The sequence below is a fragment of the Anopheles stephensi genome, chromosome 2 (genome assembly GCF_013141755.1).
Source record: "Anopheles stephensi strain Indian chromosome 2, UCI_ANSTEP_V1.0, whole genome shotgun sequence".
NCBI lineage: Eukaryota > Metazoa > Arthropoda > Insecta > Diptera > Culicidae > Anopheles > Anopheles stephensi.
Window position 1 is genome coordinate 76,633,301 of NC_050202.1, and position 14,543 is coordinate 76,647,843.

Consider the following 14,543-nt stretch of genomic DNA (forward strand, 5'->3'; position numbering starts at 1 on the left):
CATTTAGTAAGTGAAGAAGGAAGATTAGCACTTGTACTACGCGGGATAAACCTATGAGGCCTTCCCGTGTATGTTGTTGCGCGTGTGTGAATGTTTGTGTAATTTTGTGTATAACCCGAGTGATCCTGTAGTTACGTAGGTTTGTGATAGTCACTCCCTTTCCCCTTATCAATCGCTCGAACGTGTATTCATTCGTAGCTGTTAGCATGTGTGTGAATGGGATGGTGTGTGCGTGAGTGAATGAGATTGTACAAATTGTATTGCTTGTGAGGTGTGAATGAAGTAGTCAACTAGCAAACGAAATAGCGTTTAGAAACGATCACAGAGTCTCACCCCAGTAGTGGCCCGTTTGCACCAAAAAAACGGGTACCAAACCTTTTCATTTCATCCGTTCCTAACCGTACCGCGGTTCCACGATCCAGTAGGCATTGATTGTGACTAAAGAAAGCGGAGATAGAGAGCTAAAGAGAGAGAGAGAGAGAGAGCGAGAGATTTCCTACTGCCCATGCAAGCAGCGATGCCTGCTTAACCCTACCATAATAACCCTTTACACGTTAGTTGCAAAACCCGTCTCAGTGGATTGCTAAGATGAGGTTGACACGATTCAAACGCAACAAACTTCACGCACAACTCACGATCCCAACTCACGCACCCAAGGACACGCCGGCTGGTGTGTCACTCTCACTCTGCAAGCGCCGATTCGTTCGCTTCGTTAACTCCTTTCCTCGTTGTTCTATTTATATATCGAATAAGTAAAAAACCCCACATATGATAAGCGTTAAGCGTGAGTAGTAATACCGTGACCGGGAGTGGGGGTGGTAGGATGAAAGTGAGCGTTCTACCGGTACACGGTAGCAAACGTGTATCCACAGTATCATCGTTAATAATATTGTACGAATCATGGCGTGGCGTTCTTCATGGTCATTAGGCCGCCAACGCCCGGTTAGGAGCATCCTTCGTACGGGCGCGTACGAAGACGACGATAAGCATCTGTTTGAGATTGTAAAAATAGCATCAGCAACGGCTCGATCTGTGGCACCCAAACTAGCTACCCGGCAGAGGAAGAGGTCCGTTAAGACAGCCGCGTATACCACGCGTACCACGGTATTAGATAGGAATTTTGTTAATTAGGTACTATGGAAGAGTTGCTCTATCGAATACCTTTGTACATATGAAAGACTGAATTCGAGAGGTTATTGAAACACGGAACAGTAGTAGCGTGGGATTGGGAGGAACTTGCGGCATGTGAAAAAACCCCCGTCGCCGGCAACACACTTTCTAGTGATACGCGTTAACAGTAACGGTAAACCGGAAGGAAGCAAGCTCTAAATTCGGGTAATATTTGTCATGCGAGCTTTACGCCTGAAGGGTATGCAATCCGCACGACAAGTATTATCCTGTTTAGCAAGTGCTTGTTACTTTCCGTTAAAAATTAACTTGTTGATTGCTTGTTTTGTCAGGAAAAAGTGTCACTGGACATCACACTTGTGGTTTTGTTATTTTCCGCGTTAAAAACAGGAAGAAAAACACTGTTTGAAGGAAGGCAGTAGTGGCAATTGCACGGTGAAGAATACGAAAACGGGGGGGATTGTTTATTTATTTCGCAAACATTTAGTTTTCTTTCCCCCCTTCAATTGATATTTGCCTGTGTGATGGTGCACATCGAGTCATGGACATGTGGAAGTTTACCGTAGTTGTAGGGAAATTCTTCACCGTGTCGACATCACAGAAGAAGCTCGTGTTACCGTTGCAAGCGAATTCCCGTTTCCTTATTGTTTCTCTTCTGCCACCTAGCGAGGTAAACAAAAACATCCGTCTTCACCCGGTGCATAGTGTAATGAAGCAGAAAAGGCAGAAGAAAGTAAAACGAAAAAAGATTTCCTACTAGACGTTGTTAAGCATTCGAAAGACCAATACGGGGGAATGGGATGAGAAAGGAAAGAAAAAGAAATCAAGCTCATGGGCATGCTGGAACGTCCATCGAATGAGACGTAGACGAGTTTGGGAACAGAAGACGGTACATTCGAGTACATTCGGTTCCGATCGGTTCCACAACACGCCGTACTCGGGAGGCGGCGGCTGTTACGAAGCATATCCTTAGGCGCATTAAAGCTGCAACAGCGGAAGCAGTCATTTACTTTGTAAAAGCTAAAAACGTAACGTAATCTAGGCAATTTGGGACCGAAACCGAACACCGGTGGGGAGGGGCCAGGTAGGCGGAGGTAGGGAGTACAACTCCACCGGGGTGGCCTGAGTGATCTGAAAATATGGGGACGATGTGCAGAGCATAGGATGGAATAAAATATGGAAAAATTTCAAAACTTAAAGCAAGTGTTTACGTGATTTGCTGGAACACGTATCCGAACGATTCTCTCTCGATTTAATCGCCGTGGGTTGTGACGTTTGATTGCCCAACGCCTGAATGTATGCAATTTTCTTTAATTCGTTACCATGTGATTTTAAAAGTCGAATTGTATAACCTCAGACGTTAATTTTCCCTTAAAGGATCCCTGAAATTTCATCAAAAATAAAATAAAGCAAAATATTACCGCCTCTTTTATGCTCCTTAACGTTACCCACTCTTTACTTCCCAAACGTGTACAACAGTTAAATCTTTTACATAAAATCAACCCTCTCACTATCAACTATGACTTTTTGTTTGTTTCATCTCATGTTAAAAATTCTTAAACGTTGTGCGTTAATCGTACAGTAAGCTGGTTTTTGTTTACTTAAATTTTGTGTAAAATGGTACCCAACCTTACATCATCACTAGCGCTCCGTATCCCCCCACCCCCAGTTAAAATAAGCTCCTCGGAAGCGTATGGGAAAAAATTACAGACACACATTCGATACAAACTTTCGTTGGTAAAATTGACCGACTTCCATTTTCCCGCGTTCGTTGGGTGCAGTACAAGGAGGGCCGTTTAATCTCCATCCCCTCCAAAGGGGTAAATCTTTATCACAGACATTGTCTACCTGTTCCTGTTCCAACTTTTCCCCCCCACACTTTTCAGCCACCGGCGTCAGTTAAAAGTCGAACGTTTCCGTGCTGGAGTTGGAGCAGCGTTCCATCAGCATCAGTACGGCCGTTGCCGATCGATGCTTCCGGTGGCCACCGTGCATTGCCGGTGCGATGTGTCCCTGGCTCTGGCTTTGGCCGTAGCTCGGCACAGTACCGGCCGACGCATAAGAACGGTTCTGTGTTGGTCCGTTCTGGTCGTACACAACCAGTGCCGCCATCTCGATCGGCCGGTCCCGCTCTTCGCGATCCTGTTCGATGTTGGTAATGATCGTCGAGGGTGAGGAGGGTAGCGAGGAGGGCACGCGCAACATTCCCGTCGATCCCGTGCCCGGCTGGCCTTGCTTCGATTGGTGGTGGACACTGTTCGGTAGGAAGCAGTGCCGGTGGTGACGGTGGTCGGACGTATCGGACGCGTCGGAGGGACGGTGCCGGACCGAGCGGACACTGCGCCGGCCACTTCCTCCCCCGTTCGACAACTGCTATTTGAACTCGTACACCTTCGTGTTTGACGAGAGCCGTTCCTGTGGGGTGTGGAAAAGAAGAAAAAAAAATGAAACAAGCCACCTGAAGAGTTCGCTTGGAGCTAGACGAGTGGGAAAACGCACCCTTCGATTCATCAAACGTTTGCTTCCGTTGTGGGAAAACTGAGCCATCGAGTTCCTGGAAGATCGTCGTATCCCAGCGTGGTCGGGTTGAAGCATGTAAGAGAAGCAACAAAAAATTTAAATTTATTACCAACAAAAAGTAGACCTAAGTAACATTTCTATTTTTAAACTCGTTTTTGGGCCAAAAAAAAAAGAATTGCATAAATTGAGGCGTTTTTCCGATGCACATAATAAACAAGTTCCGACAACAGTTTCGTTGGTTAATATTTTCTAGCTTATTTTAGCACAGTTCATCCCCTGGGTAATTGAGCGCAAAGGGGAAAAGATCAAGGATAGCAAATTGTTGTTTAAATTACAGCAGGATTACTTCACTTGAGTGCTTTTAGATGGACATATTTTCCAAGAAAATGTCGTTTATATGTTCTTGAGACATAAATTGTGAAGGAGTATTCTATGAGGCTGCAATTTTCTAAAGGCAATGTAAAATGAGAGATTATTATAGATGTAATTTTAAAGTTAATAAAACAAAACTCATGAGTATTAACGTCTCCCACTTGCCCACCTGACAAAAGCACCCAACATTTGGTAAATCTCACACCGCAAATCCCTTTTTCGCATTTCAATCACAAAAACACAAAAGAGAAACTGAATGGATTACGTTAGTGGACATAAAAAAGGATTAAACGCAGCTCGGGCAGCCCGCTGCAGGAGTTGGACAATTTCACTTACGATAATGAACCCGTCCCGTGAGACGGTCGCATCGCACAAAGGAAGTAACAGTTCATTTCACGCAGCGGAGATGAAAAGGTAGAACGAAAATTTTACATCCTTTACATTGCAGAACGGAACGATCTTCGTTTTTTCTGTCGTTTTTTTTTTTCTTCACTATCAAACGTTAATTATCGTTCGCCACGAAAAATCTCGCCAGTCTAGCTGCTTCCCGACCCGTTTCTTACACACGGTGTACAGTCAGTCCGAACCTTCGCCAAATTGATGTTCACTAAATCATTTTATGCCGTTCCGGTTCCGTACCCGTAGCGTTTACAATGTACCGCCCAGTCATTAAAACATCATTAGCCATATCCTTGCTGTCGTGCCGGGGAAGGAAACAAAGCAAAGAAGAAGTTTACAACAGCGCTAGCCACCCTACAGCACGCAGCAAGGGAAAGGGATCGAAGTATTCGCACGCAAAATTTTTATACTGGAATAATAAGAAATCAGGTACGAAGATGCTAGTGGGAAGAAGAATTGGGCCCTCTTGGAAGGTAACAGTTGTCTGCTTGGGAATTGATTTAATCTACACTTACCGCGAGTCGATGGCTGAATCGTATTCTGTGTGAGCGCCACATGGTAGCGAATAGCAGAAGCGTGCAAGCTGAAAGAGAGAGAGAGAGCAAATTTTCGAATATGAGTTGCGAGCGTCATCTAGCGGAGTGTAGCGAAAGCTACAAGAAATATAACAGTTTCGACGGATAGAAATCTCCTCGTGCGTTTGTTTCGTAATTTTTTACATATTTTACTTAAAATTTAGATAATTAATGTTGAAATAAAATAACCGAAACCTGAACCTGAAACCTGAAACCGAATAACCTGAAACACTATACTGAAGAAAAATTAATAACTCTTTTTCCTTTTTTTGTCTTACGGTTGGTCAAACTTTGAGTTGTGATCAATATCTTACTACACTAAGCTTTGAGCTTAGATTCAGATATTTATGAAAAAAATCAACAAATAGACGAAAGTTTTACAGAAAATAGCACAATTTCCTTAGTTTTTCACAATACAAATTAAATAACAATTTTATAACTTCATAGAAAGGTAAGACAATAAATTTATAAATAAATTATAAAACACCTTAAAACTATAACAAAATAAAACAAATCTGTAGTTGCGAAATAAAAACCATACAAATCTATTTAACAACTTATTGAAAAAAAAAACTCTAAGCTAACGAACCTACCTGTTGCTTGAACTGGGCCGTCGTCAGTGTGTACAGCACGGGATTGAGAGCGGAATTGATTGGTAGCACCAGCACCGCTAGCCACGCGTACAGCGAAGGAGAGATTTCATACCCTAAAAGAAAACAAAGGCACAACTAGTATAGTGAACCACGTGCCGACTAACGAAAAGCGAGCGTGACCGAAAGTGGTTCCCTTATTTGCATTTCTTATTTGATATAATGGCGTGGCAGTCATACCACGGCGAGAGTGAGTGAGCAAGGATACGAAACGATACGCCTGTCGATGCAATAAAAGCAAAGTTTTCGGTGCATCTGGATCATTTCACCATCTGGTCGTAAAATTGTTCACGTGTAATAAATTCAATTGTTATATGGATACACATTTCACTTGCGAATGTCTGTGAAAGCACGATGCCCTTACCACTTCCAGCTTTCATTTAATTAATGTCGGATAAAAGCATCTTGGGAAATGTCCTTCCCACCCATGCTAGCGAACATGATAAATGATTGTCACAATTTGTTTTTTTTTTTGGGTGTCCCGTCTGCAAAACACTCATGTGTCAGTCAAAACTTATCGAACGAACGAACTGCGGTCTAATATTGCACGCGTCTGTCCGATGTCTGTGGTTTTTTGATGGTGTAATGCGAGAAGATGCTGTCATGTAAATCCCCATGAATTCACAAGGGAGTTTATTACAGTCTGTAAATGTAAGCGGGTGGTACGGCGCGATAAGCGCTCGGCCCAAAACTATTCCCTACCTTAAGCTTACCGTGTGAATGGGCGAACGCTTTCAGGCGGTGGAATTTGTTCATTAATCATACTGAACGAGTTTGGAGAATTGCATGATGAAGATAAAAGTTTACAATTTTCGTAGGTAATTGTGATGAATTTCCCGCCACGATGAGCCTTGGTGAGGTGATGTCAGACAGCAATTGTGTCATTCTATCGTTTTAAGCATCAAACACTGTTCTTAATTATGGACATTATCACATGTACCGTATCACTGAAAATGAGTTCATAAAGTATGAGATACGCCAGGAATTTGTTTACTCTGCCACAGTTTGCTTCGGCGAACATTAAAGTGATTGCTCCTTTAGAGGAAACCAGACCAACACGTGGACGAAGCATTAAAAACCTCAAAATACGAACCTTCCAAACTCAACCAGGGTGAGGTCAAAAGCAGCACGAAAACATGTAAACTAACCGAAAAAAATGTGCCAAAGTGGAGAAACAAAATACACCCCAAAAGCTGCTGACCGAAAACTCCATTCCACCCTGGCTGGGGGCCAAAATATGCTACCGGATACGTGACATATCTTGTTTTGCCTAACGAGATGGCAAGGCCACCATCTCGTCGATCTTTTCGCATGAATGAAATGGAGAAGGTAAACTGGAAGAATGGATGAAAGAAAGAAGAAAAAACCGGCGGCCACTGTAACAAACCCACCACTTAAACGCCATCAACCGATCGGGTGGTTGATGATCAAAGGAAGGCTTCTATGATTCGCTATGATAGCGGAAAGCGGGAAAGGGAAAAGAAGAGGAAGGAAAGGAGGAGGGTCAGAAGATGAGCACCAAAAAGTCAACTGCACGAGCTGGACGCTCGTGTTTCCGGATTCCGAAGCTCCGAAACTCACATTACACACGGTACAAACGACCAGGCGCCTCCATGCACGCTCACCGATCCCAACCATTTTTGCTAGCCGGCCCGGCCCGGTAAGCCGGTCGATCGTGTTGTGGTTGGTGGCGCGGAAAAGAAAAACACACTGCGAAACGATGCGGGAAAAACTGCGAGACAAATGGTAACAGAGGCAAACCGGAGGCCACGGAACGCCGTAACACGATAATAGGAGTAATGCCATTTTATTTATGGTTCGGTTTCGTCGTCCACACAATCTACGTCATGGTTTGGGTTGAGAGAAAGGGGTTCAATGGAAAAGACGGGAGGGGTACGGGTGTGAGTTTTCCTTGCGAAAGACATGGCAGAAGGAAAAGGATCTGGTCCAGTTTCCGGGTTTTGTTTGGTAAGTGCACTCTTCCCACACGCTCAATCGATCTCACTCGCGCTCTCTCTCTCTCTCTCTCTCTCTCTTTCGTTATATGCCAGTTTGGTTTGAACGTTCATCTTGAGCTAAAGAGATCACCACCACCCATTTTTGCCAGTTTCGTGCTCTTTCGCTCGTGGGAAATATTTCATAATACTGTACAGTAATAAACGGGCTGATTTGTATTTGCCACCAGCGCGTCGTTTAAGTACAGCCTAAGCGTTACGAGCGTAAGTATGACAAAACGCTTCCAGGTCTTCTGAGGGCTTGTGGGCAAGGTGAAATATATGAAGTGATTTTTTTGCATGGCTTTTAAAGGCCAAATTATTTGCTACCTTGCGTCGAAAAATGAGGAACAAATCTTCGTAAATTTGCTATGGAAGGCATTTAGATAAATTAAAATTTCGCGATAATGTTAACAAATTTTAGGAACATGCTTTGAAAATTGTTTGCAAAATTATCCTACATTATTATATGATAATCAAACAGAATTTAACACATTTTATTACATTTAGAATTATCTTAATAAAATCCTTCATTGAAATATAATTAAAAACAACACTGCTTGATTCATTCTTAAAGAAACTTCCTTAAAAATCGTTCCAAAATCCATTTACTCTAACAAATTATCAGTCTAGCTTGCTAGAATCAGATTTCAGCTCTGCTGAGCCGTAACCGTAAAACCGCGATCGTTCGCGTACGTTCCGGAAACATTGTAGCGGTCCATCTAAGCGGTCCCGTCTCTTTGTATGTATTTGTGAATGCATGGTGTGCGGTTCAATCAAAACCAAACCCTATCCCAATCGGTGCAACCAACCCGTGCATGACCAACTATCGGAATCGAAACGTCGCTGCACGGAATTGAGCTGTTGTGTCCCCTTCAAGCTTAACCAAAACCCGTATTGTGACAGAGATGCCATCTTCTATTCTGTGTGTGTGTGTGTGTGTGTGTGTGTTTCGCAGTGGTTTTTCCCATCCAATCCGTACGCCCTAGCTACCAGCCATTACAATCGCGAGGCAAAATTCAATTAATTGTAACCTCATCATCACCCTTAAGCGAAACGCTCACGGAAGCCATCTGGCATCCTGACAGCGATGAGAGCGAGAGAGCGAGACCACGTGCTTTAATTATTTCGATGCACCGGATCGAAAAGCGAACTTCTAAACCGATCGACCCAATAAATCAACTGCATAGCGTCGTTCGCTAAAACACAAACATGACACTGCAAATTGTTCAACACTTTGAATCCATCCGGTACGAGTACGGACCGTCCGTCTGGTTGTAACAAATCATAGCCTTACAGCACAACTGACAGAAGCAACAATTTTCACTTGTTTTTGGAAACAAACATATGTTCCCTTGCTTTCTTTCTTCTGCGGCCGTCACTGTGTCAGCTTCCTACACAACCCAGGCACAAAGGCTAACTTGAATGGAAAATAAATTAGAATATGGTTCTTCTTCGAAAATAGAAAATAATTTACCCACACAAAACAGGGAAATGTTTTTCCACGTCAAACGTAATCGGTTTGCCGAGACACGTTGTTCCGTGTTGTAGCAAATAAATTGAAAAACAGTCAGTCGGGCCCACAAATGAACAATGCCAGAGCCTCAATTAGAAAGAACCACGGCTTAACTTTGTGGCTGGGCTGTGTAGGCTGCCCCTGTCCGATACGGTATTGCTGATGAAGATTAAATTGTTTCGCACCGAATGTAAAAACTGGGGGCAGCACACAGAAAAAATAAAACTTATTTCTCATCGCCCAATGACATCGCCACGATACCAGAACCACCAAATCGGCTGGTACTGGTGAAGTTGAAAAACTTCAAAAGAAAACACCTACATTCTACGGTGGTTTTCCTTTGCTTTTTTTGTGTATAATTTGCAACCGCTTTTCAAGGTTTTGTAACGCAATCGAAATGTTCTTATCCGGCGCTTTTAGACAACCCAATTCGTAAATGGGATTTCGTTGAAGGAAATTAGGTTGGACACTTTTGAGACAGCTTTTGCTCGGCGACTAATTTTCTCCAGCTCCACCCTGTGACACGATTATTCCATCGGTTTCATCCGTGGTCGGTCGGGAAGGCTAATTGGTTTCGGGGGCCAAGTAATAGCTCGCCGGTTTCATGCTTGAAAGCTTGACTCGATCCTATGGGTGGCTGAGATGAGAATTAAATTGAAGGAGCGAACATTACTTGACCTGATTTATATTTTAGCTATAATTTTCTTTTATACTTAGCAGTCAATGAAAATTTTGGTCATTTTTTACTAATTTTACTTTAAATTCTATCCTCCAAAAATCATTCAATTAATGCTTTTACCCTTTCACACCGTTCGGGTGTTAAAACCACCAGGCGCCTCCATTGTTGTAAGCAGTAAATTTTAATTTGTTATTTGTCTTTTTACTAAAAAATATTTTCACGGATGAACTACAACGGGAACCAAAACAAAACGATAACTCAACAACCCTTGCTTAAAATAATTAGTCAAACAATCCAAAACATATCACGTTTTCTAGGAATAAGTAGAAAATAATTAACCTCCTACGGTTGTCGAATACTCCAACATTGCACAAAGCAATATAAATGAGCTTATGAAACCTTGCTTGACCACCTAGGAGCACACATTTTATTCTCGGAATAATGCAAACTAGTTTCATGCATAAACCGTGCCCTCCCAAAGGGATTTTAGCTGTGCTTACGAACGAACAAAATGCATCCTTACCGAGCGACGGCTCTACGGTCCGCAACACAAACTCCCGGCTTTTCCCAAGAAAGCAACAAATAAAATGTACTCACTCACTTTTCATGCCACGCTCACACCAAGCGATCGAGACACTAACGGTGTGTCGGAAGCCGTTGTGTTGCCACTTACCTGCCAGTGCAACTAATTTGACTACAATCACCGGCATCCAGCAGACACAATCGGTTGCAACGATGATGGCGAACCTGCAGCCATAAAAAGGGAAAACCAACATTAGACGGGTGGAATTATGCATGACGATGCTAATTCTCGGAAGGTGCAGTTGGTATGGCCCTTGCTGTTATGATTAACCCCGAACACTGGTCAATCCCCTCTCATGGGCGCGTGGGTCACCTTCCAGCTCGGCCAGCTTTGATTGACCAAGCACTATCCTGACCTTACCTTCTGGCGACCACCTTTTCCCGGCAGTTCAGCGTGTTTCGAGTTTCGTTGCGGGACACACGAATCGCCTGCAGCATCCTCAGGTACGAGATGCCGATGAACAGCAGCGAAACCGTATTCACCAGTATGAACAGACCGGCCGAATACTCCCAGCCCATCGCGTACGGGTCGTGAATGTGCACGGACAGGCACACGCCGTTGCTGCCGTAGAAGTGTGGTCCGAAGTACTCGGTCGCGGACAGTGGCGCAACTGCCGCTGCCGTTGCAACGCCCCACAGCAGGGCTAGCCGCAGGATGACGCGCGTTTTGCTGCTCGAGCGTTGGTAGAGTGGACGCGTTACCGACACTAGTCGGTCCCAGGTGACGAGTGTCAGCAGCAGGGTCGACGATTGGCAGCTGAGTGTGCTCAGAAAGCCACTAAACGCACAGATCGAACTCATGCGCCATTCCTCGTCGTGCGTGAGATATTCACCCCTGCAAGGAGAATAAATGTTGGGAACGTTTCAAGGCAAGCGTTGAAAATTGTACCCACACACACACACTCACACACCTACCTGAAGATAATGTCAGCGGTTGCTATGATGCCAAGATAAACACCCATTAGCAGATCGCTTGCCGCCAGATGGCGCAAGTACAGGGAGTGTTCGGCGTGTGCCTGACTGCTGCGCGATCCTACCATATAGCGACCGAACAGTACCAGTATATTGCCGACAATACCTACCGCCGCCATTATCCACACGCTGGCAGTACGTCAAGCAAGCACCGAAACGTGATGCACCCAAGAAAGTGCAATCGAAAATGGTGAAAAGAATGAAATTAATATCTCATTAAGAAAGCCAGCCTACACATGGCACGGTCGGCAGTACGTGTCCTGCACGAGAATGAGCCAAACACGATGCGGCCCATTCCCAATAGGGCGTTTCTTGGTGCGAGAAGATAATTAAAATTTTAATTAAAGCAACTCCTCGTGAAAGATTTTTGGGATCTTAACTACCATCTCTGCTCTTCACGTAAACCACACGTGACCGTGAGAATATCGTTGGGCAAGGGTGATCGATTATTTGAACTCCTACACCGTCAAGATTTGTATTGCCAAATGAATCAAAACGGCGCTAATGTGTTTCATTCAATTTCTCCACACCACGGGAAGCCCATACATACCTGGCTCGCAGCACGGGATTATCGAGCAGATGCCGGTTGCTGCTAATACCGTCGCCTTTTGGCTCGCAGACACGCACGTGCAGAGCGGCCTTGCAGTGATGAAATTCGGTGAAGTGGCTGCCAAACGGTAAATGAATGATGAGCATTTTAGGGAATACCCTTGCTTACACTCTCATGCACACAAACAGACAAGCAACGGGGCGAACGTTGCTTCCCCACTAACAAACGCCATCCACCGTCGATACGTACATGTGGTGCAGGTTTGTGAGGTTATCCAGCACGCGCCGATCGATCCGATCAAAACGGTTTCCTTGCAGGTTGCTACATATGCGGACGACCCGGAAGGCAATGAGATAGGAGACAGGAATGTGTAATGATAGCACGTCGAACATGATTACTAGTCGCCCGGTCGCCCGTACTTACAGTGTTGCCAGCTTGGCTATTCCGCTGAACGCATCCAGCTCGAAATGGGTTAATTTGTTGCTATTTAAAAATCTGTCCATAGAACACGGAAAAGGCATTATTCAGAGGTGAGGCTGTGAGGGGTTAAGCTTTACGGGCGTACAATGGTGGTTTACGTACAATCCTACTAAATTCGTAAGGTTGCCGAACGTGTCGTTTCGGATGACGGTGAGTAAATTCTCCGACAAATAGCTGAAACAGTCAAAATACACACACACACAGGCACAAGAGTTTAAAAGTTTGTATCGTTTTTGGAGCTGAGCACGCTACTCACAGATGCTCGAGCGATGGAAGATCCAGGGCACAAACTTCTATCGTTTCGATTTGGTTCTTCGCCAGTGACAGTGTCTGCAGCGTTACCAGCTGCGGTATCATGCCCGGTACCAGCTTCCGGAGTCTGTTATTATTTAGATACCTGCAGCGACACACATGACGAAGGTGTAACTTTTAAAATTCTTTCACCCTTCCCCATAACCATGTTCACGATGGTTGAGATGAGATGCGAAGCGAAAGGATTACTCACAGTATGCGAAGATTCGTCAACGGTACCAGCACATCCTCCGTTAGTGAATCGATCTGGTTGTCTTTTAAGTCGCTGCCAGAACAGGAGGGAAAATAAATCAAACGTGACAGATCGGGATCGGGATTGGGTGTCACCCTCATCCATCATGGTTTACTTACAGCTCCTCAAGAAACTCCAGATTTACAAAGTTCTTGCTTCCCAGCCGGTTTATTCTGTTGCCGCTCAGAACCCTTTGACAGGGGAGAGTGAAATACATCGATCATTATCATGGGACATTTAACAGTTCCGAATTTGAAAAATACTTACAGAATTCTCAGCACCGTCCCGGGTGGGAAAAAGTTATCCGGAAGCATTGTCAACCCGTTCTGGTCCAGATGTCTAATGAGAGAGCAAGTAATTACGATTTGGTACCTCTAAAAACTTCTTACAAACAGGAACGTTTTGTTCCTTCGGTAAAAGACTCGAGAAGGCCCCCCCCCCCCTGACAAAATTTGTTAGGCGCTGTAGGATTTACGCCTAAAGGTATGCAATCCGCAGTACACGTTGTGAGAGCTTCACAGTGAGCTTTCAGTGTGCTTTCAGTGTGGTCAAAATTGGTTGAAGAAAGTCGAATAAAATATTGTTATTATTTGATTAAAATCCCCTCTCCGCTAACCCTACCATTCATTTTGGGTTACAGGAGCTTCGTACTAGTTTTCAGTCGCACTAGGGGTGAACAATCGGGCCTAAAACATGCACGGCGTTCTCGGACCGTAACGGAACAGTAATTCGATGAATACTTGTTACCTTGCATTGATATTCAGCAAAGGAGGAAACATAAGAATATCATAATCTCAAACCACTTGTTACAATGTATTGTATCAAGTTCTAATCGCTGTCTATTAACAAAATTAAGGAACAATGCACAATGTTTACATCAAATGGGTTTTGACCATACAGAAATCCCACTGTACAACAAAAATGACAGGCCATAGTGCTGCACACAAAAGATTCTAGGGGGGGCCTTCTCGAGTCTTTTACCGTTCCTTCTAATTGTATAAATTCGAGCGTATAAATTGTTGTGCATACCATGGTTTAACCAGGCTTAACAAAAACAGCTCCATAAACCACCGAAGAAACAGCCGACAACAGTCATTGCATACTTTCAGGCGTTAATGCTACACATCGACTAGCGAATTAGCGTCACAGCGAAGCGATTCACCCATAAGCTAAAGTAGTTTACTGCCACTATCATAAAAGCCAACTGTTGAGTGTGTTTGTCTTCCGCATTTTCCCGGTGAGTCATTTGGTCAGTGTGACCACCAATTGCTATTTTTGAGCGGTCAAATAAATACACCTCCAACGCCACCTTACGGAAGAAAGTTCGAATGGAATGTGTAGGTTAGCAAAATAAAACAACCCTTTTGCTTGTATGTGTACTTCCGTTTTTCATTGCTAACAGGGGGTGGATCTACATTTCCACACCTCCACCCCCCGGTCGGGAAACAAATAAACGCACCGGATGTTTCCACGCTGCAATCGAATCATCTGGCAGAAACGATCTCTAGCGGGGGTTTTCGGTTCGGTGCAGTAAGCCGCTCGACTTCATGAAGAAATATGTATCCTGTGCGCTTATCCTGCA

General features: G+C 44.2%; 2 protein-coding genes across 5 annotated transcripts in view; one reads left to right on the top strand and one right to left on the bottom strand.

The window, feature by feature from the left end:
• Positions 1-2,327, top strand: part of LOC118507728 — a 106,409-nt gene extending 104,082 nt beyond the window's left edge. For all 4 annotated transcript variants that reach the window (XM_036046683.1, XM_036046684.1, XM_036046682.1 and 1 more), the window contains one exon: positions 1-2,327. This exon is cut by the window's left edge and continues 1,800 nt beyond it. The gene's annotated coding sequence lies outside the window, so the exon portion shown is untranslated.
• Positions 1,852-14,543, bottom strand: part of LOC118507727 (relaxin receptor 2) — a 28,720-nt gene continuing 16,028 nt past the window's right edge. The window contains exons 8-22 of the mRNA XM_036046681.1: positions 13,229-13,300; positions 13,081-13,152; positions 12,923-12,994; positions 12,674-12,814; positions 12,520-12,591; positions 12,361-12,432; positions 12,187-12,258; positions 11,938-12,054; positions 11,331-11,516; positions 10,777-11,250; positions 10,507-10,580; positions 5,588-5,700; positions 4,935-5,002; positions 3,628-3,682; positions 1,852-3,543 (exon numbers count right to left, since the gene is read on the bottom strand). Coding sequence (XP_035902574.1) covers positions 3,502-3,543; positions 3,628-3,682; positions 4,935-5,002; positions 5,588-5,700; positions 10,507-10,580; positions 10,777-11,250; positions 11,331-11,516; positions 11,938-12,054; positions 12,187-12,258; positions 12,361-12,432; positions 12,520-12,591; positions 12,674-12,814; positions 12,923-12,994; positions 13,081-13,152; positions 13,229-13,300 — 1,702 coding nt within the window. The 3' untranslated portion in view covers positions 1,852-3,501. The remainder of the gene's footprint in view (positions 3,544-3,627; positions 3,683-4,934; positions 5,003-5,587; positions 5,701-10,506; positions 10,581-10,776; positions 11,251-11,330; positions 11,517-11,937; positions 12,055-12,186; positions 12,259-12,360; positions 12,433-12,519; positions 12,592-12,673; positions 12,815-12,922; positions 12,995-13,080; positions 13,153-13,228; positions 13,301-14,543) is intronic.